Below are 27,443 nucleotides of genomic sequence, written 5' to 3'. Positions count from 1 at the left end.
TGTCAACCCGGATGTCCTAGCTGTGTCTGAATCCTGGCTTAGGAAGACCACCAAAAAGCCTGAAATTTCCATCCCTAACAATAACATTTTACGACAAGATAGAACTGCCGAAGGGGGTGGAGTGGCAGAGATAGCCTGCAGAGTTCTGTCATACTAGCCAGGTCTGTGCCCAAACAATTCGAGCTTCTACTTTTAAAAATCCACCTTTCCAGAAACAAGTCTCTCACCGTTGCCACTTGCTATAGACCAGCTCCTGCCCCCAGCTGTGCCCTGGACACCATATGTGAATTGATTGCCCCCCCATCTATCTTCAGCGCTTGTGCTGCTAGGTGACCTAAACTGGGACATGCTTAACACCCCGGCCATCCTACAATCTAAGCTTGATGCCCTCAATCTCACACAAATGATCAAATGAACCTATCAGGTACAACCCCAACTTCATAAACACGGGCACCCTCATAGATATCATCCTAACCAACTTGCCCTCCAAATACACCTCTGCTGTCTTCAACCAGGATCTCAGCGATCACTGCCTCATTGCCTGCATCAATAATGGGACTGCGGTTAAACGACCACCCCTCATCACTGTCAAACGCTCCCTAAAACACTTCAGCGAGCAGGCCTTTCTAACCGACCTGGCCCGGGTATCCTGGAAGGATATTGACCTCATCCCGTCAGTAGAGGATTCCTGGTTACTCTTTAAAAGGGCATTCCTCACCATCTTAAATAAGCATGCTCCATTCAAAAAAATGTAGAACCGGGAACAGATATAGCCCTTGGTTCACTCCAGGTCTAACTGCCCTCGACCAGCACAAAAACATTGTGGCGTACTGCATTAGCATCAAATAGCCCCCGTGATATGCAACTTTTCAGAGAAGTTAGGAACCAATATACACAAATCACCACATTCTTATCGGCAGACTCAACAGCCTTGGTTTCTCAAATGACTGCCTCGCCTGGTTCACCAACTACTTCTCTGATAGAGTTCAGTGTGTCAAATCGGAGGGCCTGTTGTCCGGACCTCTGGCACTCTCTATGGGGGTGCCGCAGGGTTCAATTCTCGGGCCGACTCTCTTCTCTGTATACATCAATGATGTCGCTCTTGCTGCTGGTGATTCTCTGATCCACCTCTACGCAGATGACACCATTCTGTATACTTCTGGCCCTTCTTTGTACACTGTTAACTAAACTCCAGACGAGCTTCAATGCCATTACAACTCTCCTTCCGTGGCCTCCAACTGCTCTTAAAATGCAAGTAAAACTAAATGCATGCTCATCAACCGATCGTTGCCTGCACCCTCCCGCCCAGCATCACTACTCTGGACGGTTCTGACCTAGAATATGTGGACAACTACAAATACCCAGGTGTCTGGTTAGACTGTCTGATTAGACTGTAAACTCTCCTTCCAGACCCACATTAAGCATCTCCAATCAAAAATTAAATCTAGAATCGGCTTCCTATTTCAAAGCATCCTTCACAAACAAAGCATCCTTCACTCGTAAAACTGTTTCACCTCGTAAAACTGACTATCCTACCGATCCTCGACAATGTCATTTACAAAATAGCCTCCGACACTCTACTCAACAAATTGGATGCAGTCTATCACAGTGCCATCCGTTTTGTCACCAAAGCCCCATATACCACCCACCACTGTGACCTGTACGCTCTCGTTGGCTGGCCCTCGCTTCATACTCGTTGCCAAACCCACTGGCTTCAGGTCATCTACAAGTCTTTGCTAGGTAAAGCCCACCTTATCTCAGCTCACTGGTCACCACAGTAGAACCCAGCCGCAGCATGCACTCCAGCAGGTATATTTCACTGTTCCACCCCCAAAGCCAATTCCTCCTTTGGCCGCCTTTCCTTCCAGTTCTCTGCTGCCAATGACTGGAACGAACTGCAAAAATCGTTGACGCAGGAGACTCATATCTCCAACACTAACTTCAAGCACCAGCTGTCAGAGCAGCTCACAGATCATTGCACATGTACAGAGCCAATCTAACTACCTCATCCCCATACTGTATTTATTTAGCACCTTTGCACCGCAGTACATCTATCACTCCAGTGTTTAATTGCTATATCGTAATTACTTCGCCACTATGGCCTATTTTTTTATTGCCTTACCTCCCTTATATTACCTCATTTGCACACACTGTATATATACACTTTTTTTTCCTCTACTGTATTATTGACTATGTGTCGAACTGCTTTGCTTTATCTTGGCCAGGTCACAGTTGTAAATGAAAACTTGTTCTCAACTAGCCTAGCTGGTTAAATAAAGGTGAAATAAAAATAAAAATGACGGTGCCACATTGAATGTCACCAGGCTCTTCAGTAAGGCCATTCTACTGCCAATGTTTGTCTATGGGATTGCATGGCTGTGTGCCCAAATTTACACACTGGTCAGCAATGGGTGTGGCTGAAATAGCCAAATCCACCTACTTTTGTGTGATATATCTATTAAAAAAACTGTAAATATTGATCACATTCCTTGTGTGTGGTCATATACATTTATACTGTGAACCTGTTATACATTTGTACCTCCTGTTTCAGGAAGTGATTTCACGGAGTACTGCCCATACATGCATACGACCTTCCACCCACACCTGGGAAAATGGATGCCTGATGAAGACCTGGGAGCATGAGCAGCAGTGTGCAGCGTTTTCCTCCTTCAACTCCAGCACCTGCAAAAAGGTACCTGGATGTGCGCATGTTCTTCAGCTTTTGGGAAGCAGACCACCAGGTTTTGCCTGTGCTTAGCTCTATTTCGTTCATATTTATCCCCACCAAAAAATACAACTCTAGTCCTTGCCGATGACAAGCATAACCATACTTGAAAATATGAAGAGTGGTACTCAGTGATGTGTTGGATTTGCCCCAAACATAGCGTTTTGTGTTAAGGACAAAGTTTTACTTTACAGGATGCATGTTTCGGAATATTTTTATTCTGTACAGGCCTCCTTCTTCTCACTCTATCATTTAGATTAGCATTGTGGAGTAACTACAATGTTTTTGAGTCATCCTCAGAGTTTAAAATAGGGAGAAAACTGTTTTAAAGTCACCAATGGCCGCATGGTGAAATCCCTGAGGGGTGTCCTTCCTCTCCGGCAACTGAGTTAGGAAGGACACCTGTATCTTTGTAGTGACTGTGTGTATTGATACACCATCCAAATTGTTATTAATAACTTCAGATAGTCAATGTCAACCTCCCTGGTCTTTGTGGTTGAATCTGTGTTTGAAACTCACTGCTCGACTGAGGGACTTAAAGATAATTGTGTGTGTGTGTGTGGTACAGAGATGAGGTACAGTTGTCATTCAAAAATCATGCTAAACACTTAGTGTAGTCCATGCAACTTATTACTTAACTTGCCTAGTGCCTTGTGTGCATTGCTGCACTTATGTGATGAAGTATTCCATTAACATTTTTAAGCTAAATGATCTGATCAGTTGCATCAGACTCATTGCTTTTTAACGTGTTTTTTTTTAGCCTAGGCCTACTGGTTGTATGAATTTGGGATCTATCGTCCCAGAGTTTGTTTGGGAAAAGCCATTTCTTTCTAGACAGGCTGACCAATAGAATATGTAAACTCTTCTACTATGGGGGTAGTAGATTGACATGGGCCAGTGATTTTGCTATTCTTTACTCATCTTGTTGGCTGAGGCAAAGTAAACGTGTACAGTTATTCTAACACCTTCAAAGTGCGCATCAGAATTCGGTAAGGACAGCAGATCGTTGCATCCGCGACTTGCATGTTCTGTTAATATGAATCGCCATAATCTAAATGTGATTTCTTGGTGCATGTTGTTCTATTAGAATATCACTAGAGGGCAGCAGATAACATCCTTTTGGTAGAGTGGCCAACATGATCTTACTTTGAGGACATTCAACATTGAGGTCCAAAGCTTTTTATAACACTGACATTCATGACATAAATCACACATATTGATCAAATGTAGATTGCGGGCCCTATTTGAAGTCTAATCAGAAAACAGACAGTACTCTTTCTGTCAGGCCTTACCATGGAATAGTTTTGAAAATCCAAACATTCCATCACCTCAAAAGGCTTGCAAAATGATCCAAAATAAAAAATGGAACACATAAATAAAATGCACGCACTCTTATGCTCAAGGTCATAGATGAAAACCATTTCCTTGACTGTAATCTCTAAAAACACATTCACTCTAATCCAGTCTAACCCCACACTATTTTTGGAGGGTACACAAACTACACGAGCTGCATAATAATTTGATTATTTTCATAAATTTCCACGACAGGCAAATTTGTGTCGTGAGGAGATATAAAATTAAAAAAGACACGTCCATAAATCTGATGTAAGTCATGTTGGAGCGATGCCAGATGGGGGAGAGCTGCCAATTCCTGTTCTGGGCCACTGTCATCGAGAGATTACAGGAAACCCAACAAGGAAAACCTTTTTTTTTTTTTTTTAAATAAGTGTTTCCTTATAATAGAGTAAGGAGGCAAGACGCCCATCTGAACCTGATGCAGTAGCTCTACCACTCCAGTCCACGACAATGTAAAGCAGAGGACACCACAATGGGTTACTGGACAAAGTCCTGCCGGATTTTATTGTGACAATTATAGGCTACAAGACTATACTAAACAAAAATATAAACCACAACATACAACAATGAAAGATTTTACTGTGTTACAGTTCATAAGGAAATCTGTCAATTTAAAATACATTCAGTAGGCCATTATCTATGGTTTTCACATGACTGGGAACACAGATATGCATAGGTTTGTCGTCACAGATACAATTTTTATTACATTTTTTCAAATAAGAAGGGACGTGGATCAGAAAACCAGTCAGTATCTGGTGTGACCATTTGCCTCATGTAGCTTGACACATCTCCTTCACATTGTCTTCAATGGCTGTGTGAAGTTACTGGATATTGGCGGGAACTGGAACACCCTATCGTACAAGTCGATCTAGAGCATTCCAAACATGGTTAATGTGTGACATTGTCAAGTGAGTGTGCAGGCCATGAAAAAACTGGGGCATTTTCAGCTTCCAGGAATGGTGTACAGATCCTCGCGACATGGGGCTGTGCATCATCATGCTGAACCATGAGGTGATGGTGGCGGATGAATGGCACGACAATGGGCCTCAAGATCTCGTCACAGTATCTCTGCATTCAAATTGCAATTGTGTTCGTTGTCCGTAGCCTGCCCATACCATAACCCCCACCACAACCAATGGGGCACTCTGTTCACAACGTTGGCGTCAGCAAACCGCTTGCCCACACGACGCCATACAAGTGGTATGTGGCCGGTTTGACTTACTGCCAAATTCTCTGGTGGATATTCTTACAGTCAGCATGCCAATTGCATGCTCCCTCCAAACATCTGTTGCATTGTGTTGTGTGACAAAACTGCACATTTGCCTTTTATTATCCCCAGCACAAGGTGCACCTGTGTAATGATCATGCCGTTTAATCAGCTTCTTGATATGCCACACCTGTCAGCTGGATGTATTATCTTGGCAAAGGAGAAATGCTCATCAACAGGGACGTAAACAAATGTATGCACAGAATTTGAGCGAAATAAGCTTTTTGGGTGTATGGAAAATGTCAGTGATCTTTTATTCCAGCTCATGAAACATGGGACCAACTCTTAACATGTTGCGTTTATGTTGTTTAGTGTATTATCAACAAATAAATCATTAAATGTGAGAGAAGTGTTTCAAATCTGAGCTGATAGAAACAAAATGTAAATTAGACAACTAGACATAAACCCCTGAGAGTTTCAAATCCAAGCAATAGTAAACACGCAATGGCAGCAAAACATGAACTCCACTGAACCCTTACAATGCCACCTCATTATCACCATTTTTAATCAGCATACTGACTTGTTGACAAGGCTAGGTGATTACCAGATACATCTGGTGCCGTTTCAGTTTCACGCTCTGAGTCGTCTCCCTAGGCAGACGAGTTGCATCCCACAATGTAAAACAATATTCCGGTATTCACCCTAGCTCTGGGACTTCCAAGATTGAGAGGAACTAGGCAGAAACCATGATGCATTCTCCTTCAAACAGAAAGGGCAATATACATGAGAGGGCCATGTTTTAAACAAAGGCAACTTAGGATGCAGGGCACGGAGCTATCCTCCTGCTCTCTCCCTCTTTCTCCCTCTCCATATCGTTACTCATTGCATGACTGGTGTTCAACCATTCTGGAGCAGCAATTCATTATGCATTCTCTGTTAAGTGTGTCTGTACAACTACAGCAATGCTGAGATAGAAAGAGAGAGATTCAAAAGGGATAGAGGGCGATGGATGGAAGGAGAGGTGAGGGACGGAGATGTGAAGAAAGGATGGAGGGAGAGTTGCCTAGTCTGTGTCCTGTTGGAGGGGGGGCTTAGTGGGGTAGGTGGGGGTTGAGGAAAAAGGATGCTGCAACAGTTACTATATATAGCCCAGAACATTCACCCCCATTCCCTTTCCTCTCTGACATGCGCTGTGCGTACATCGTGAGGCAGAGTCAATGAGGGGGAAAGAGAGAGAAAGAGCTGAATGGAAATACATAGAACCACCATCTTGGCAGTTGGCAGTACTGTATCAATGGTCTTTGGAAGGACAAAGGTTGGTCATGAATCTAAAGGTCGTACGAGTGTTACAACATACCAGCCCTGGAATAGCTCATCCCAATGTCCTTGTGTTTTATCACCTGTATAAAAGGACTCATATCACGCTGTCGTAATCGTATAGTTAGCGTCAAATACAACAAGTATTCAATAGACCTTAGTGAAATGCTTACTTACAAGCCCTTAACCAACAATGCAGCTGAACAAATAAATACAAATGAAATTTTTTTACAAATAATTAAAGAGCAACAATAAATAACAGTAACGAGGTGACGAGTTCATATTTCTAAACTTTGAATATTATTAATCATTAGTTATGCTAGAGACATGAGGGGTGCCATAGTCTAGGGTCTACACCAGCAGTTAATGTGTATCTGTAGGAGGAATGTATATGATCAGTGCAATTAAGCTTGGAATGTGCCAAGTGTAGGGAAGATGATCAGGTGGCAGCACTGATAAGGGGAGAGAGCTGTGGATTAGTGACGAAGGGGGTCTCGGTCAGGTCACATTAAGGGAGAAGGAACAGTTTATTGCCCGTATCACTTAACTTCCTGCCTAGCAATAAAGATGCAATGTTTAGCGAGAAGGAGGAGACTCCACCCCAAATTGGGGTGGGTATATACACACACACACACACACACACACACACCACCACCACTGGTAGCACCATGTCATCGTCTGTTCAGCTGTTCGATCCTTTGGGATGAATAAACTTGGTTTAAGCTGTCATCGTGTCCGTCGAGTTCTTACTCTGATATTTAGAACCTAACAGAGGCTATATACAAGGGGTACTGGTACAGAGTAAATGTGCAGGGAGTCCAGGGTGGCTGGAGGGTGGCTGGAGTCTGATAATTTTTTGGGCCTTCCTCTGACACCGCCTGGTACAGAGGTCCTGGATGGTAGGAAGCTTGGCCCCAGTCATGTACTCCGCCGTACACACTACCCTCTGTAGTGCCTTGTGGTCTGAGGCAGAGCAGTTGCCATACCAGGCGGTTGCTCTCGATGGTGCAGCTGTAGAACTTTGAGGATCTGATGACTCATGCCAAATCTTTTCAGTCTCCTGAGGGGGAATAGGCATTGTTGTGCCCTCTTCACAACTGTCTCGGTGTGTTTGGACCTTGTCAGTTTGTTGGTGATGTGGACACCAAGTGACTTGAAGCTCTCAACCTGCTCCACTACAGCCCCGTCGATGAGAATGGGGGCGTGCTCGGCCCTCCTTTTCCTGTAGTCCACGATCATCTCCTTTGTCTTGATCACGTTGAGGGAGAGGTTGTTATCATGGCACCACACTGCCAGGTCTCTGACCTCCCTCATTGTTGTCAGTGATCATGCCTACCACTGTTCGTCATGCCTACCACTGTTTTCTGACCACTGTGTCATCAGCAAACTTAATGATGGTGTTGAGTCGTGCTTGGCCATGCAGTCATGGGTGAACAGAGAGTAAAGGAGGGGACTGAGCACGTACCCCTGAGGGGCCCCGGTGTTGAGAATCAGCGTGGCAGATGTGATTGAATCGTGTATAGTACTAGAAGCGAGCTAAGGATAAGTATGAGATGAGCATAGACCCCGATTTTAAGTCATATACTTCGATCTCAAATTTGACTTAAGGCTATACAATGATGAGCATTACAGACTTTCCCCCCAGATATTTGTTAAGTCAGGCTGCATAAAGCCCCCATATCAGCATCAACAACATCGACGTTTGGATTGAAGATAGCAATATAGAAGGGTGAAACAAGGTTGTGGAAACACAAGTAGGCTATTTAAAGTCAATCTGTACTACAAATACAGGTTTTATGTTCCCTACAGGTATCCAGAGTCATATTTGAACCCACAGATCTAAAGAGAAGCCAGTATAATCAGAAGTGAAGTTTGCTCAGTGTGAGCTGGTCCCCGGGCGCTCTGGCTTCGCTGTCAAAGTAGAGCAGAGTGAATTGTTTGTGCACACACTGCATGACCCAGAAACCAGGCCTGGAGAAAGAGGCCAACTGACTGTAGCCCTGTACAGCACAGATGGGGCCTCAGCAGCCAACTCCGGGACATTTTCCAAAGGTGAAGCTAATTAGTGATCCGCTAGAGGGCGTACAGGGGAAACGGAGGTGAGTGCTCTCGCTCTCTCCCCATTCGTACCAGGGGAGACCCTGACGGGGGCTTGAAGAGGAGTCAGGGATTGACTGGGCTCCAGTGAAATGACAATTCATAGGCTCTGCTGCCAGCCCTGCAGCTGCTCTTTTAAATACTAACAGTAGCGTCGGGCACTAACTACAAACAAGCCTTTTCAGAAGCTGCAGAAAAATCATCTTTACTTCTCTAGAGATGCTCTGAACGCAAACAACTTTTGTGATTTATGGACTGAGGAAGTCTGAATAATGTTTTTTTTTTCATGGAGTCTAACTTCTTCCATCTGCGGTTCACTCTGTCATCTCTCTTCATAGCCCATCCAAATACTAATACAGTCCTAGGCCCACTGCCCAAATTTCATCGACAAAAATGACACAGGGCAACACTGATTCTCCCTTTCTACTGTAAGCAAAAGTCTCTGCAAGGACAGTCAGAGAAGCCTGCTAAATCTCTCCAAAAGGGTAAGAGTGTGTGTGTGTGTGTGTGTGTGTGTGTCTCCAACTGACTACCCTAAGGACTTTCAAGAGCACATTTTCTATCAGCAGGGGGAAGGCACAGTCAGATCCTTGTTACACGCTTGCTTAAAGTACTAATTGGAACTTCTTTGAAGAGGGAAAGAGGAGCTCATTGTCCCATATGGGGATCTTCACCTCGTGTGCCTCTTACTAAGCCAGTGAGTGGATGGGGTTGAGAGGAACTTTGTCATCTATCTATAATGTCATGGCTAGCTCAGCTTTGAGATTGATAGGTCATCTCAGCCAATGGGGCATTGACATGCATGGGTCAACTTAGTCACAAGAGCATTGGGATGAGTAGGTGATCTCAGTTGATCGGAGTTACTAAAAACATAACCCCACTAAACAGATGAGTCAATATTGTTACTACATGGGTCACATATTTGGTCACATATTTTCCTAACACATAAAGGGCACGTACACAAAGCCTGTGGCAAAAAGTAGATACTACTATATACAACTATGCATGGTTAAATCCATTTGAATTCAATCACTTTCTGACAGCTTCCCTTTTGATTTACACAAAACTTCCCACGCATGTTTGCCCATGGAAGAATTGGACAGAAAGTGACTTTTTGGACATGAAAGCCAAAACATTCGAGATCGAAAAAGGAGCTCAAAGTTGACCCATTTTCCGCACCCCACCATACCATGTTATTCAGGTCTTCATCGCTGAAAAAGATAAACAGTTGAGTTCGATATAATTTAAAATCTTATAAAACAGGGGTTTCAAACTGTTTGATAATTTGTGGGTGTCATTTCAATCATAGAACGGACCCATTCCTTCTGACCACTGCAATTTAGCGGTTACACCATTGACAGTTTAACTTCAGCTTACTACCACAAAGATGGCCGCCTGTCCACCCACCTTCGAACTTAAAGTGCTCATGTATATTCTATTATCGCAATAGATTTCCTATGGAATATTGCCAGTATAATTTAAAACATATTCCCATTCAAGTCAACATTCTCTGACCTCTGACCTCTGACCTCCAACCATTTTGTGGTACCATTTGAAAGTTGTGATTTAGTACATACTCATAAGCCAAAACATGTCACCAACCCTGTACTCAAGAGAATGTTGTGTCTCAAACGATGGCAGGCACAACACAACACCTCAGATGATGTAAAAATACGCGATGCGAATATGAAGGAAGAAAAACAAAACAAGAGTTTACGCATTTTTAGGTAATGGACGTTTAAGGTCAAAATAATGATTTTAAAAAATGATCAAATAGTTTGACAAACCTGTTTGTAAGCTTTGAAATGATTTCAATCTCAACTGTTCATCTTCTCCAGTGATGAAGACACAGATGGCGGGGTCTGCAAAATAGGTCAAATTTGAGCACCTTGATTTTGGCATTCAGGTCCAAATTGTATTTTTATTTATTTAATTTTACTTTCTGAATTCTACAATGGGCAAAAATGGATGGAAGGTTTCGTTCAAATCACAAGCGGTGCTGTCAAAATGTGATTGAATTCAAATGGATTTACCCTCGTACCGATACCAGCTACTCTACTTTGGTCACCCCAGGATGCTCTGGCATAGTTCTTTGCCATAGGCTGTTTTGTACAGGGCCTCAAAATGTATAGGTCAACTGTGCTACTTGAATTGAGATGCATTTAGCCATCGCAGCTAACAGGGCCTTGGCATGCATGGGTCAGCTTTGTCACTACAGGTTTGACAGGTCAACTCGGTTGCTGCAAAGTTCAGGTATGAGTCAATACTGTTACTGCATGGGTTATTAGCACATTAAGACTCACAGGTCAACTCTGTCTACATGGTTCATCTACAACCTTGGGATGCATGAGTAAACTCCAACATTAGAATATACAGTATTAGAGTACGCACAAACCTTTGATGCCACTAACCATGTGCCTGACAGTACCGCCAAAGACCTGATCTAGGCCTACAGGAAGTGTTTGGGCACGGCAGGCTTGATGAGTTCATTTCCTGGCTACACATGGGAACTTTCAGACTGACTGAAGTTTGCGACATATCACAATTCTCTCTCTAATTCACCCTGAAATCATATAAAAATGTAAGTGTTCAAACTTTGCCCGGCTCCACCATGGCCCCCAGGCTGGCCTCTGATAGGCTGTCCGATGTGAGCCAGAAACTGATGCATTCTCCGAATACAAAATTTAACTCACACCGTTGGGTGTGTAGCTGAGGCAGTAAGCTACAGTATTTGAGCTGGGCATCAAACACAGAGTCCAATACAAAAATATGCTCGATTTGGAGCATAAGGACAGTGTTTAATATTTCAGCAGAAGGCACAACGGCAAAGAACAAAAAAAACTAAGTGCCTAAAATAATCATGACTGAAAAATAAGCTTTATGGGTTTCTGTACTTTTTCGACTTCAGCAGCTGCAGATTTTAAAGCTTGGTCCAACCCATGGGTATGAGGAGGTATGACGAGCCTCATGGGTATTTTATGCAACCCCTAAAACATTCATCCTTCTATATGGTGAGTACAGTAGGCAAGGCAAGTGCACTCCTGTCACGATCGTTGAAATGAGCGCACCAAGGAGCAGTGTGCATAGAGTTCCACATGTTTATTAAAATGAAACTCACCAACAAAAACAATAAACAGCAGAGACAAGGATAGACAGCTGCCTCTGATTGGGAAACATACCCGGCCAACAAAGAAATAGAAAAACTAGAATGCCCACCCAAATCACACCCCGACCTAACCAAAAAGAGAAAGAAAAAGGCTCTAAAAGGTCAAGGCACGACAGTACCCCCCCAGAGGTGCGGACACTGGCCGCAAAACCTGACTCGATTGGGGAGGGTCCGGGTGGGCTTCTAGTCTCGGTGGCGGCTCCGGTTCGGGACGTAGACCCCGCTCCGCTCGCTGGTCCCTCCGCTTCCATGGAACCGGACCGTCTCATGGAGCGCCGGGCCGCGAACCGTCTCAGGCGGCTCCGGGCCGCGGACCGTCTCAGGCGGCTCCGGGCCGCGGACCGTCGTTGGAGGCTCCGGACCGCGGACCGTTGCCGGAGGCTCTGGACCGTGGACCGTCGCCGGAAGCTCTGGACTGGGAACCATCGCCGGAAGCTTAGTGCGTGGGGCCGGCACTGGTGATACCGGGCTGGTGACACGCACCTCAGGATGAGCGCAAGGAGGAGACACAGGATGTACCGGACTGGGGAGGCGCACTGGAGGCCTGATGCGTGGGACTGGCACAGATTGCACCAGACTGGTGACACGCTCCTCCAAATGCCTACGTTGCCGCATACTCCTCGCCAACTCCATTCTCCGGTATCCCTCCTCGCACTGTTCTATTGAATCCCAGGCGGGCTCTGGCACTCTCCCTGGGTCGACCGACCACCTCTCTACCTCCTCCCAGGTTGTCTCTGGTTCACACCTTGGCACCGTCGACCACCACCTCGGGCTGTCCTTTGGGCTGTCTTTGTGGCCGCGAACCCCGGCGTCGTCACTGTTGCTCCTTCGCTGCCTCCGCCTGCTTCCATGGCAGGCTTCTGTCTCCTGCCATGATTTCGTCCCACGTCCAGGATGTCCTCGACTCCTCCTGGGCTCGCTGCTTGGTCCCGTGGGTGGTGGGATCTTCTGTCACGACCGTTGAAATGAGCAGACCAAGGCGCAGTGTGCATAGAGTTCCACATGAAACTCATGTGAAACTCAAATGAAACTCACCAACAAAAACAATAAACAGCAAACGAGACGTAACGACTGGAGTGCTCACAGGCACTACACAAAAACAAGATCCCACAAACTAAAAGGTGGAAAAAAGGCTGCCTAAGTATGATCCCCAATCAGAGACAACGATCGACAGCTGCCTCTGATTGGGAACCACCAGCCAACAAAGAAATAGAATAACTAGAATGCCCACCGAAATCACACTCCGACCTAACCAAATAGAGAAATAAAAAGGCCCCCCGAGGTCAGGGCGTGACACCTCCTGAATGACTGTGTTAGGTGAATCTCAAGAAGCCACATTTGCCAGAAACCAAAACAGGTTACAACGGCATCCTTATGACGTCAGACTACATGGTAAGATTATCTAATCTCTAAAAAGACCTACAAAGACTGCTGGTTATGTGCCCAGATGCCAACCAGAGTATGGTTGGTATCTTCCCTGACGTCTTAAAAAAAAGAAAATCTTTACCTGGTTGTAATAGGATTGTAACGTCTGAACAACCCCAATGGGATACAGATTTCTATCTATCTCTATAACCCTGTAAACAGAGTGTATTCTAACTCAGGTATTCCATCATGCATAAAACTCTGACATCGAGTCCCTCATCTGTGCCCACATTTATATCAATGACTCTGAAATTGTCTCTGAAGGACTCTCTCAATGACTCTGAAATTGCCATTTCAAACCACGCAGCAGAATGGGGCTCGGCAAACTTCATGGTTATCCGAAGTTACAAAGCAGAGTACACAGCAGGGTGCACCATGACTCAATTCTGCGTCCCAAATGGCACCCTGTTCCTATTATAGTGTACTACCTTTGACCAGGGCGCAGATCAAAACTAGTGCACTGTAAAGGGAATAGGGTGCCATTTTGGCCGCATACTTTATTCAAAAGGAGATGGGAATCATATTTCTAACTAAGAGAGGAGTTTCTAAAAAGGTAATTGGCATGTCCAAGACATTCCTACTTTAAGTTGTTTTTCCTCCCTAGTATTTTCTTAGGGCGTTTTCACACACTTTTGAGCTCTAGTTCGAATCAGAGTTCGACTATATGTTACATTGTATTTATTTATTTTCTTTCATTTGGTCCGAGTGGTTTCACATTGACAAAATGTCAAACATACAAACACTCCTGAACAAAACCATGTGTCCATGCAATCCATTTCAGATTATCATGAAGCATCACTTTTGTCCCCAATCTTCATATTACCTATACAACATGCATGAGGAAACAGCACGATAGCCCCTCTAACTGCTGTGTGAATAGGCTATATTCAGTAGTCTATATCCCAGCATAGCCTCCCCATCTCCCCTAATCTGCATAGGATGCGCTCATAAATGTCCTGCTACTCACAGAATGTTTCAGCGATATCAAGATATGATACTGTATTTGTTTCATCAAATGTTCGCAGTCAAGCAACCAATAATATTGCGCGACTCTGGTGCTTTTCCTGTGTTTGGTCCGGACCGGATTTTTCACCTGCAGCAACCCGCACCATGATACGAAGTATACCGGACCGAGACCACCCTTTTACAGCGCCCCCCCCCCAAGTGCAAACAAACCAAACTAAGGGGTTAAAATGTAGTGTTCGGAATAAATGCACCAAACCAATTTGGCGTGAAAGCCACTTTTAAAAAGGTCATTCATGCCGTTGACTGAGTGAATTGATTCTTTTGACAGACAGTAAAACTACAGGAGTTGATGTTACAGTACACAGCCGGGAGACATCAGCAGGTACGTGCTCTCAGTGCCTTGCGTCAATTGCATATTCATCAGGTCTAAAATTAGGCTGTGTTACCTCATCCCTGTAGCTCTGTGTGTGACTCTGCCTCAGTATATAAATTCAGTGTGAGTCTGTGTAAAAAAAAGAAAAAAAAAGGACACCTTCCAATTGACATCTAATCCACTTCAGTAAATTGGCAGTTACACAAGCTCAGTGGGAGGAATAGGAGGCCATCTAATCAGTGACTGACAAAATATAGGCTGCTCTGTGAATATGAAGACAATTTGTGGGTATTTTGAAACCATAACGACTCTGGCACAATATATTTTCCATCCTAACCGCTTTTATTGACTAGAATATGGCCAAAGATACTACTGAGGTTGTAATGTACTACATAAGGCTACTGAATGACTAGAACACGGAAGAAATAGCTAGAAAAGATTCATATTCTTGTGTATCACTGACAACCACAGCTTTGAGGTTAATAAGTATGATATATCACGTAGGTGCTGTTAAAAGTGTTTTCTCCCTATACTGTGGGTGATTCCATAAAGCCCCGAGTAAACGAAGTGAAAGAGGCTAGTGTTGAGGTGCAACAAAGAGCCTGTCAGGTTCCTTGGGAAGTGTAGCCAGCATCTTCCCCTGGGCTGAGAGGCCTCGCTGACGGCCAGGGCTCTGGGCCGGCGGAACTGAGGGATTTGATTTAGGCTTCTGAATGGACGCACAGGGAGGAGGGTCGGGGTAGGATGCATTAGAGAGGCTGAGCAGAGAGTTGCCAGACTGAAGGGAATGGACAGGCTCGGCCAAAAGGGGTAAACACTGTTTTTAAATCAAGGGTTAAGCAACTGCAAGCATGCTAGGGAAATTGCCATAAATGTTAAATGCTTTTCGACCTGTCCTCAAATTAATATAACTGGTTCAGAGTTTGTTTTGATATTTCAACATGCGTGTCGCAATCGCGTTTGGTGTGGGGGGACAAAATCAATTTGCGCACGATGGCGGACGTCCGGTTTGGGCATGGTGTTAAGCAATGTCCTGTAACAGTTCCCTGGAACCCTCAGCCACAAAGCCGCGTACAGTGTCCCAAGTAATATGCAATAGATGACATAAGCAGTCATAACAACTTATGTCAGTATGTGCAAGATAAGCTTTCACTGTCATACAGCAGATCATGCAGCGGGACATTATGTCACGACTGTTCCTATCACTTGTCATGAAGCAACACCAGTTATGACATCACAGACAACTTTATGAGAATGACATCCTCTACATGTTTTCACAGCAGTATTAAGTTGGGCTTCATCACATAGAGTCACCGTCAAGTAGCACAGCACATTTGTAACAGCACTGGTCGTTAATCAAGGGAGTGTGTGTGAAGATATGAGGGAGGCACGGTGTCTGCCCATAGGCTGTCTCACAATTTTGACATAATGTAAAAATATAAAACACAACAATTTCAAAGATTTTACTTAGTTACAGTTCATAAGGAAATCAGTCAATTACAAATAAATAAATTAGGCAATAACCTATGTATTTCACATGACTGGGCAGGGGGGCAGCGATGGGGTAGGCCCACCCACTTGGGAGCCAGGCCCACCCACTGGGGAGCCAGGCCCAGCCAATCAGAACGAGATTTTCCCCCACAAAGGGCTTTATTACAGACAGAAATACACTGCCAAATTCTCTAAAACAACTTTGGAGGCAGCTTATGGTAGAGAAATTAACATTCAATTCTCTGGTAACAGCTCTTGTAAAGATTCCTGCAGTCAGCATGTCAACTGCAGGCTCCCGCAAAACTTGAGACAACTGTGGCGTTGTGTTGTGTGACAGAACTGCACGTTTTAAAGTGGCATTTTATTGTCCCCGGCACACGGTACACCTGTGTAATGACCATGCTGCTTAATATGACACACCTGTCAGGTGGATGGATAATCTTGGCAAATGAGAAATAATAACAGGGTTGTAAACAAATTTGTGCACAACATTTTAGAGAAATAAGCTTTTTGTGCAATATGGAAATTTCAGCTCATTAAACCAACACTTTACATGTTGCGTTCATATTTTTGTTCAGTATATTTTCTGTGAAGGAAAACTATAGATGCACGTCCCCGATCACTCTATTGAAGCAACAAAACAAAAATCACTTGACTTTTAATATAAAACACAACCTGTCAATATGCCGCCTCATATTCCGATATAAGACTACGACGGTATGAATATCATGATACCGCCCAACCATCATGGACATACACAAATAAATACATACCATATCATACTAAATGGAGTGTCCCGGATCTATGTTTACTATGTTGTCTAACCCTGAATCCAGGTTGTTGAAACTCAGCATAGAAAGGACTCAATCACAGAACAGCCAACACAGATTTCTATTCATTACAGGACTTTCTTGCAGGTTAGAGAGTACGACCAAGGTACATTTTGTCTCTCTGTGCGTAGGCCCTATGTGGTATTGGTAATAGTAAGAGTTAAATGTCTAGATATGGGGGCATCCTTATTATAAGTGTGGAAAAGCTGCATATTATGCATAAGACAAAACAAATATCCAAATACAATCTCCAGTGCATTTTACAAGGATGTTTGGGGAGCTTCAGCAGAATAAGACCTGACCTTGGGCGAGATTAGAAATTCCTCTGACGTGCAGTTCACATATCTACACACAATCTCTGCAAAGCAAGAGATTATTGCGGCGTCAAAATCATTTATGCAGATAAAGGCATACTTTATCTGCAAATATAGCTAAGTGTACCACAGTGAAGTTGGTCGTTGAGAAAATGTTAAATGGTATAACAAGATTTAGAGCAAGGACATGTTGAATAGACCTGAGTCTGCAGTCTGGTCATGTGGGCTACATAGGAGTTTAAGACTTCTTTCCTCACCAGTAGTCGTACATAATAATAAAAAAAATCCCAGGAGATGCAGGGGTGACCCAGGACAACACATGCATGATGCACACATGATGATCACACGGTTCAGCTTGAACAAATGTTGCATTTAAAATGTGTGGTGGTAGGTGTTGATTACACCGAAACACGTTACATTTTTACTGGAGAAGTGAAACCAGAGAGACCGTTTGGGATCGAAAAGTGATAGCGTCAGTACATGGCAACACTTAAAGATCATGAGATAGGCAACCTGTCCACAATAATTCTCGTCACACCTGACACAGAGAAGGGTTTCATTATAAGTATACTCCCATAGGTTATGAACCCACCAAACATACCTCTCATTGGATTCTGGATCCACAAGATACCTCCAATAAGGTGAGGTGACTGGCCGAGCATCGCGGAACTGCACACTATGGCGATCTATTCGTCTTGGTTTCTTCACAGATGGTCCACAACGTCGCCTTACGAAACTAAAGGCTTTTATCACTGGTCTGAACAAAGCCGTTCGCTTGCCTACATGGCATAATTGCTAAACTAGACCTTACTGTAAATACTCTGCAGAAATAACGCGCTCTCTAGTTAATGCAAATAAAAGGCTTTAAAATGTCAAAAAGTGATGTTTCCTACGCAGATGGAGCACTCACCACGGGCTTCAGCATGTTAGTGAACAGGTGCAGACCTCAAGCACCGCACGGTAACAGCGCACGTCACAAATTTAGACTAATTATTCAAACGGTTGCTCTAAATTTACCCACACCGGCATAGACTGTAAATCATTATTGAAGACAAATACCTATTCTCTAGTATTTTCATCACAGCTCTTTCGAAGCAACGCTACACAGGGTTTCAAATACCGACTGACGCCTGCGTATTAATACTGATCTGTATATCATGTGAATGGCCTGCTTTCCCTCTTTGCAAACACCATTGTGGTATACATATCAACTGCACTGTAGGAATAGATGACCGATGACCAGGCCAAAAATTATATAGAGCGCGGCAACTGCAATATCGTCCAATCACAGGCTTTCACATTTGAGCGCAGGTAACCAAGGATAGTCTATTATAGTGACAAGATATTCGAGTGACCGCTCCAACAATAGAAATGCATGTCCTCAAAGATGGAAGGCAGGAGGGAGGGACCATTCTAGCTAATGAGAGGGCAAGATGTGAACAACATGCCATAGAGATAGATAGAGGGCTAATCTTGGTATCAGAGCTATTATAACGTCTGTGACTGCATGGGCAGCGCTACTGATCTCCAGCGCTGCCCATCTCCATTTTAAAGAAGTACATTTTCTTCTTCATTGGCTGATTACTCCCAACTCATAAGAATCCCCACCCAGTTGGCTACTTTAAAATGGTGATGAGTCCTCTATCTAGCTCTTTGATCACAGGAACCGCTCCAATATAAAGTCGCTTTGGGGTAAATTGCCAAAATGTGTGTCCACTTATATCAGTGCATTTGTAACAACCGAACCATTACTTCTATTTAATCAAATATACCTCATGTAGCAAATTAGTAATTGCAATTGTTGTTGACTAAATTCGACACTCATTGACCTCCATGCAGAAATGACTGACCTCATGGGCTTATTTTTGTGGACAGATATTGGGCAGAGTAAAACTTCTCCGGTTTTCAGCAAAAAAAAGGAAGCTAGGTTGAATTAGCTGTATCCCTTAAAACCGGATGCATCTGGTTGTTGGCAACTCCATTAAGCCTACCGTTCACGAAACAAATGTGCAAGAAACCCATCACTGAGGGAGTTCTATTAACCTTAGCCAAGGTGCACCGGTCAATGGCCCCTGACGTGAACGCAGTGAGGGAGGAGTGCCCTTCTCAAATGAAACAGTAATCTGTGGCTCGGCCATGTTGTCAACAAGGCAGTATGGTGCATCGTCCAGAAACAGACATCTCTTTTCCATAAAATCTGTTTTGAAGGCATATAATTTTTTTTTAATCAAAAGCAATCATTTTTTCATGTGAAAAGTAAACACAGAATCGTACTTAGCTGAGGATAATTCACGTTTGTTTTGAGCTGACCCTGGCTTTGAATGGGGCACATGGATCACGCCCAGGAGTCAGCCCAGTTCCAAAACGAATGAAATCACTGAGGGTTCGATTAATCTCGCACAGGCGTCCGTGTAGGTGTGTTTTGCCCCGGCTGAAAGTTGTTCGCATTCGAGCGAAGTCGGCTTAAAACAAAAGTGACGTATTTAAGCACATGTATTTATTAGTAGGATTTTGATAAAAATGCTTTATAAAAATGCTTTATCTGCCTTCGCAATGAAAACTAGTTAGAAAATGTGAACTTTTATTTGACGGAAAGAGATGTATGTTTCTGGATGATTCACCATGCTGCCTTGCTGACAAAATGACAGAGCGGTGCAGATTACTGTTCCATTTGAGAAGGGCGCTCGTCCCTTCCAGCTTTCGCCCAATGAGGTGATGGGCCTTTGCCCGGTTCAACCCGGGCCTGCTTCAAATAACTTCCTCACTTTTCACCCAGTACAAAATCCTCCCAACGAGGTAACCCGAGCCAGATAATTGAATCCCCTCACTGCCTATATCGGGTTGATTCATCCATAGACAGTGATATCATGCCTCGTCTCACTGCTGAAACAAAATAAACAACCAATTTTAATAAACAACATTGAGTTATCTTACCTTCGACAGCCATTCTGCTACTCTATACATTCGGGAATCATTCATACAGTAGTAGAATGTAGAACTCAATATGCTTTGATTGTACATCGGCGTTTTGGTCACTTGCTGCTGGAAAACTGGGGTGCACAGCAACTGCCCCTCAAAGAATTGTGGGGAGTGTAGGCAATTTCCCGATTTTAGGAAGTGTTTAATTTGAAACACCAATTAGCAAGTTATATTTAATTTCCTTTTCTGAAACTGTAAGTGCCAGGGGATTGAAGAAAGAAAATGGATAAACCTAACAAAAATGACTTGAACTGAAAGTGTCTTTCTTATTCTTTCTTCCAGTATCACAACATTTTATGTCTGTGTGTGTGTTCCCATAGGCTCACAAGCATGATGCTCACAGCGCTACTGCATAGTGCGTAGGCTTGCAAACTATCACAGATTAAAGGGAACCCCAGCCGAGAGCTGCCCAGTGATGTGAGCCTACCAGAGAATGCGTTGTCTTCACTAACATGTTCAACCACTCTCTGACCCAGTCTGTAATACCTACATGTTTCAAGCAAACCACCATAGTCCCTGTGCCTAAGATTGCCAAGGTAACCTGTCTAAATGACTACTTCCCTGTCCCACACACATCTGTAGCCATGAAATGCTTTGGAAAGCTGGTCATGGCTCACATCAATACCATCATCCCAGAAACCCTGGACCCACAGCAATTCGCATACTGCCCCAACAGATCTACAGATGACACAATCTCTATTGCACTCCACACTGCCTTTTCCCACCTGGACAAAAGAAACCCCTACTGTACATGAGAAGGCTGTTCATTGACTACAGCTCAGCATTCAAGCTCATCACTGAGGTAAGGACCCTGGGACTGAACACTTCCCTCTGCAACTGAATCCTGGACTTCTTGACGGCCCGCCCCCAGATGGTGAGGGCAGGCAACAACACATCGACCACACTGACCCTCAATACATGGGCCTCTCAGAGGTGCTTGCTCAGTCCCCTCCAGTACTCCCTGTTCACCCACTAGGGGCTACCCTGTTCACCCACTACTGCGTGGCCGCACACGACTCCAACACCATCATTAACAGTGGTAGCCCTGATCGCCGACGATGAAGAGACAGCCTAAAGGGAGGAGATCAATGACCTGGCAGTGTGGTGCCAGGACAACAACCTCTCTTTCAACGTGGACAAGCTTATCGTGTACCACAGGAAACGGAGGGTCGAACACGCCCACATTCACATCGACTGGGCTGTAGAGGAGCAGGTCGAGAGGTTCAAGTTCCTCTGTGTCCACATCACTAAGGACCTATCATGGTCCAAACACACCAACACAGTCGTGAAGAGGGCACGACGATGCCTCTTCCACCCTCAGGAGGCTGAAAAGATTTGGGATGGACCCTCAGATCCTCAAAAACTTCTACAACTGCACCATTGAGAGCATCTTGACTGGCTGCATCACTGCTTGGAATGGCAACTGCTCTGCATCTGACCGCAAGTTGCTACAGGGGGTAGTGCATATGGCCCAGTACATCGCTGGGAACGAACTCCCTGCCACCCAGGACCTCTATACCAGGCAGTGTCAGAGGAAGGCCCTAAAAGTTGGCAAAGACTCCAGCCACCCAAGTCATAAACTGTTCTCTCTGCTACCGCTTGGCAAGAGGTACCGGAGCGCCAAGTCTGGGACCAAAAGGCACCTGAACAGCTTCTACCCACAAGCCATAAGACTGCTGAACAATTAATAAAATGGCTACCTGGACTATTTACATTGACCCCTTTATTATTTATTTATCTTAATTGTTTTACACGGACTCCCTTGAACTGTCTCTATGCACACTCACTAGACTATACCCACACACTCACAGATACTACACTGACATTCCAACACACACACACACACACACACACACACACACACACACACACACACACACACACACACACACACACACACACACACACACACACACACACACACACACATATAGTTGCCACACACACACAGAGACACTTTCACACTTCACATACGCTGCTGCTACTCTGTTTATTATACTGTATATCCTGATTGCTTAGTTACTTTTACCCCTACCCACATGTACATACAATATTACCTCAATTACCACAACTACCTCGTACCCCTGCACATTGACTCGTATTGGAGCACCTTCCTAATATTGAGTTGCACCCCTACTGTAACGCCCTGACCATAGAGAGCTTTTTATGTCTCTATTTTGGGGTTGGTCAGGGTGTGATTTGGGTGGGCATTCTATGTTCTTTTTCTATGTGTTTCTATTTCTGTGTGTTTGGCCGGTGTGGTTCTCAATCAGAGGCAGCTGTCTATCGTTGTCTCTGATTAAGAACCATACTTAGGTAGCTCTTGCCCACATGGGTTTTGTAGGTAGTTGTTTTCTGTTTTGTGTCTTTCTGCACCAGACAGAACTGTTTCGGTTTTTGTTTGTTCTCTTCGTTGCTTTTTTTGTTAATCCGTGTTCAGTTCAAATAAGAAAGATGAACATGTACCACACTGCACCTTGGTCCTCCACTCCTTCCAACAGCTGTTACACCCCCCTTTTGCCCTCAGAACAGCCTCAATTCATCAGGGAATGGACTCTACAAGGTGTGGAAAGCGTTCCAAAGGGCTGATGGACTCAATACTTCCCACAGTTGTGTCAAGTTGGCTGGATATCCTTTGGTTGGTGTGGACCATTCTTGATACACACGGGAAATTTTTGAGTGTGTAAAACCCAGCAGCGTTGCAGTTCTTGACACAAATCAGTGCGCCTGGCACCTACTACCATACCCCGTTCAAAGGCACCTAAATGTTTTGTCTTGCCATTCACCCTCTCAATGGCACACATACATAATCCATGTCTCAATAGTCTCAAGCCTTAAAAATCCTTCTTCAACCTGTCTCCTCCCCTTCATCTACACTGATTTAAGTGTATTTAAGTGATATCAAAAAGGGATCATGGCTTTCACCTGGTCAGTCTACGTCATGGAAAGAGCAGGTGTTCCTAATGTTTAGTATACTCAGTGAATAGCTTCGTTATTGTTTTTATTTACAGTCGAGAGGAGTGAAGAGCTTCAAGTTCCTCACTATCCACATCACTAAGTATGGCAACTGCACCTCCCTCGACCGGAGGGCCCTACAGATGGCGGTGCTGACAGCCCAGAGCATCACTGGAGGTGAGATCCCAGCCATCCAGGACGTCATGTCAGGCGGTGTCAGAGAAAGGCCTGAAAAATTGCCAAAGGCTCCAGTCACCCGAGACACGGACTGTTCTCCATGATCCTCTCTGGCAGGCGGTACTGGTGCATCAAGGCTAAGACCATTAGACTTCTAAACAGCTTTTATTCCTTGGCCATAATCATGTTAAATGGCTAACAACTACTGCCACCCACACATCTACGCTGCTGCTAAAAGTATTATTGCTTAAATGTATTACTACCACTACGCTGCTGTTCATTGATTATTCATTGCCAATACCATTTAGTATCTATCTATTTATCCTGCTACTGGTCACTATTACGCCTATTTACATGTATATATTACCATTAGTATATTATCATAAGTATTTATGTATTCCTGCTACCAGTCACTTTTCAGCCCTGTTTACATGTATGTCCACCTATCAAGCCTACACCGACACTCTTACACACACACACACACACACACACACCACCGTGCACAGACTTACCCACCACTTATGCTGCTGCCATACTGTTTACTATTATTATTATTATTTACCCTGCTACCAGTCACTTTCTCCTAATCTCTGTCCATTCAAGGATTTTAAAAAAGGGGCTCCCAAGTGGCGCCGTGGTGTAATACTCTACATCTCTGTGCTATAGGCGTCACTACAGACAACCTGGTTCGAATCCAGACTGTATCACAACCGGCTGTGATTGGGAGTCCCATAGAGCGGTGCACAATTGGCCCAGCGTCGTCCAAATTTTGCCGGTGTAGGCCGTCATTGTAAATAATAATTTGTTCTTAAAACTTCTTATGGCTGGAGGCAGTATTGAGTAGCATGAATGAATAAGGTGCCCAGAGTAAACTGCCTGCTACTCAGTCCCAGTTGCTAATATATGCATATTATCAGTATATATGGATAAAAAAACACTCTGAAGTTTCTAAAACTGTTTGAATGATGCCTGTGAGTATAACAGAACTCATATGGCAGGCAAAAACCTGAGAGAAAATCCAACCAGGAAGTGGGAAATCTGAGGGTGGTCGATTTTCAACTCATTCCCTATTGAAGATACATTGGTCATGTTGCACTTCCAAAGGCTTCCACTAGATGTCAACCGTCTTTAGAAACTTGTTTGAGGCTTCTACTGTAAAGGAGGGGCTCATAAGGGCTCTTTGAGTCAGTGGTCTGGCAGAGTGCCACAAACTCGTGACGCTCGTTCACGTGAGAGGTAGCTCCCGTTCCATTGCTTTTCTACAGACAAAGGAATTCTCCGGTTGGAACATTATTGAAGATTTATGTTAAAAACATCCTAAAGATTGATTCTATACATCGTTTGACATGTTTCTACGGACTGTAATGGCGCTTACATCTATTTGGACATAAATGACGGACATTATCCAACAAAACAAACATTTATTGTGGAACTGGGATTCCTGGGAGTGCATTCTGATGAAGATCATCAAAGGTAAGTTAATATTTATAATGTTATTTCTGACTTCTGTAGACTGCACAATATGGCGGATATCTTTTTGGCTTGTTGGGTCTCTGAGCGCCGTACTCAGATTATTGCATGGTTTGCTTTTTCTGTAAAGCTTTTTTGAAATCTGACACAGTGGTTGCATTAAGGAGAAGTTTATCTAAAGTTCCATGTATAACCCTTGTATTTTCATCAACATTTATAATGAGTATTTCTGTAAATTGATGTGGCTCTCTGCAAAATCACAGGATGTTTTTGGAACTACTGAACATAACGCGTCAATGTATAATGAGATTTTTTGATTATAAATATGAACTTTATCGAACAAAACATACATGTATTGTGTAACATGAAGTCCTATGAGTGTCATCTGATGAAGATCATCAAAGGTTAGTCATTTATTCTATCTCAATTTCTGATTTTTGTGACTCCACTCTTTGGCTGGAAAAAGGGCTGTGTTTTTCTGTGTCTTGGCTCTGACCTAACATAATCGTTTGTGGTGCTTTCGCCGTAAAGCCTATTTGAAATCGGAAACTGTGGTGGGATTAACAACAACATTACCTTTAAAATGGTATAAGATACTTGTATGTTTGAGGAATTCTAATTTGAGATTTCTGTTGTTTGAATTTGGCACCCTGCACTTTCACTGGCTGTTGTCATTTCGATCCCGTTAACGAGATCTCAGCCCTAAGAAGTTTTTAACTGACCGTGCCTAGTTAAATAATAATAATACAAATCTAGTTAGAGGATTCTGGATTTCCTGCTTATTCCCCCTTGATTTTGATTATCTTCCAACCAGGAGTTCTAGAAAACCTGAGAAGTTTGGGAAAGTTACAGGAAAATGTTACCACAATTTAGCAACCTTTTACCATTTTTCCATTACTAAAGGATAAAAACTTTGGGAGTTATTGGAAATGGAGCATTATTGTTGTGTTTCCGCCATTTGTCCTTTGTTAGCGATTATGGATAGAGTGCCTTGACTTTTTCCACATTTTGTGACATTTACAGCCTTATTGTAAAATGTATTAAATTGTTATTTGTCCAATACTGCAAGACTAATACGTTTTGTCCCTCAAAGTACTACTCCTATTCGTTGTATTATCTTACCAGCCCTCTCTTATCACATCTCTGTGAAGCAAGTGGTGCTGTTATCTTTATATCCAGTAGGTCTGCAATCTGATTGAAAGTTAACTCAACAGTAATGCTATTGGTTTTCAACACGGATTTTAAATTCAAACAGTCAGATGCTATAAAACGGTCTCAGATTCAGTTTCACCGCTATGGATTCCAACTATAACCAATGCATTCTTACATTGTTCTTACAGTACAAAACATTACTTACTACTATTCCCATTATGAATTACTATTATTAACTATATTCTTGCTATGTAACTACAGAGTCAAAAAATAAAGTGCCATGTATTTAAAATGTGTGTAGAATTTACACGTAACAAAAAAGAAAAAGCTGTAAAAACAGTTATTTTTATCCTCCGAAGAGGGGTGGTAGTGGATGGGCCAATAAAAAAAATCAATAATAATAAATAGTATTCCCGCTTAATGATAAGAGCAATATTCAAATAATAAAAACAACTCTATACTCACAGATAAAGTGTGCATATAAAACCCGTTTAGAGGTAGGAGTCAGTGAAGGAGCCAGCAGCGGGTGTTAACGAAGGCTGTCAGTGCATCAGTGTCTGATGTGAGAAGCACCGCGCTGTTCTGGAGTCTCTCCCAATCACAGCCAAGGTGCTCCTCTACTTATACCCACTGCAGCTGACATCTTTTAATGTCTATTCCTACCAGCATCGGCTTTGGCTTCCAGTCAAAGATGTGCCTGAGGAACAAGGAAGCCATAGGCTACTGTAGCTGTGGGCGGTGTTATGCTCCCTGTCACTGACGTTTATATTTAACTGGGTGGGTTACATTTAGTGGTATTACCAGTCTGGCATGGTGAGGTATGAAAAATCAGTTCCTCATAGATGGGTTTAATCATCAGAACATACCTCAGAGCACAAAGGACATTTGTTTGTGTGTGCGCAACCTGTGTCTATTACATTTCAACTTTAAACTTCAGAGCGAAAAAAAGGAAGATAAATAAAGACAAGTCAACCAAAGACTGTGGATGGCGTCAGACTGGCAGGAAAAAAGAGAATTCATTGTTTGCCACAATATACATAATGTACTGAATACACTGGAACAAGGAACCCTGAGAAAAATTATGTTCCTGTTTTACGAATTAGCAAAGTCAGGTGTATTCCGCATTCATAAAGGGCAAATCTCTACGTTTAAATATTTTGTATTCCTTAATTAAATATACATTTTTAAACACAATACAACCACACGAGGATACAGTATAATGCAATTCAAATCATAAAGGATGACATGAAAAAGTTACAATTATTTCCATTGTGGTCCTCTTGAAAATATATGAAAACAAAATATACACACTCGGGCTCCCGAGTAAGCACAGCGGTCTAAGCCACTGCATCTCAGTGTAAGAGGCATCACTACAGTCCCTGGTTCAAATCCAGGCTGTATCACATATGGCTGTGATTGGGAGTGTCATTGTGAATAAGAATG

General features: G+C 43.5%; 1 protein-coding gene across 5 annotated transcripts in view; it reads right to left on the bottom strand.

Annotated features, from left to right (window-relative positions):
- The window catches only part of LOC112264891 (sterile alpha motif domain-containing protein 12), a 116,199-nt gene extending 89,502 nt beyond the window's left edge, over window positions 1-26,697 (bottom strand). For 3 of the 5 annotated variants that reach the window (XM_042295720.1, XM_042295721.1, XM_042295719.1), the window contains exon 1: window positions 10,490-10,619. In XM_042295720.1, the coding sequence (XP_042151654.1) occupies window positions 10,490-10,604 (115 nt within the window). In that variant the 5' untranslated portion in view covers window positions 10,605-10,619. Of the gene's footprint in view, window positions 1-10,489; window positions 10,620-17,868; window positions 18,490-26,465 lie in introns of those variants that run through there. The other 2 variants (XM_024441794.2, XM_024441793.2) reach the window with 2 other exon arrangements.
- Window positions 26,698-27,443: the final 746 nt, after the last annotated feature.

This window comes from Oncorhynchus tshawytscha, linkage group LG13 (genome assembly GCF_018296145.1).
Source record: "Oncorhynchus tshawytscha isolate Ot180627B linkage group LG13, Otsh_v2.0, whole genome shotgun sequence".
Lineage (NCBI taxonomy): Eukaryota > Metazoa > Chordata > Actinopteri > Salmoniformes > Salmonidae > Oncorhynchus > Oncorhynchus tshawytscha.
This window is presented reverse-complemented; position numbering and strand designations above follow the sequence as displayed.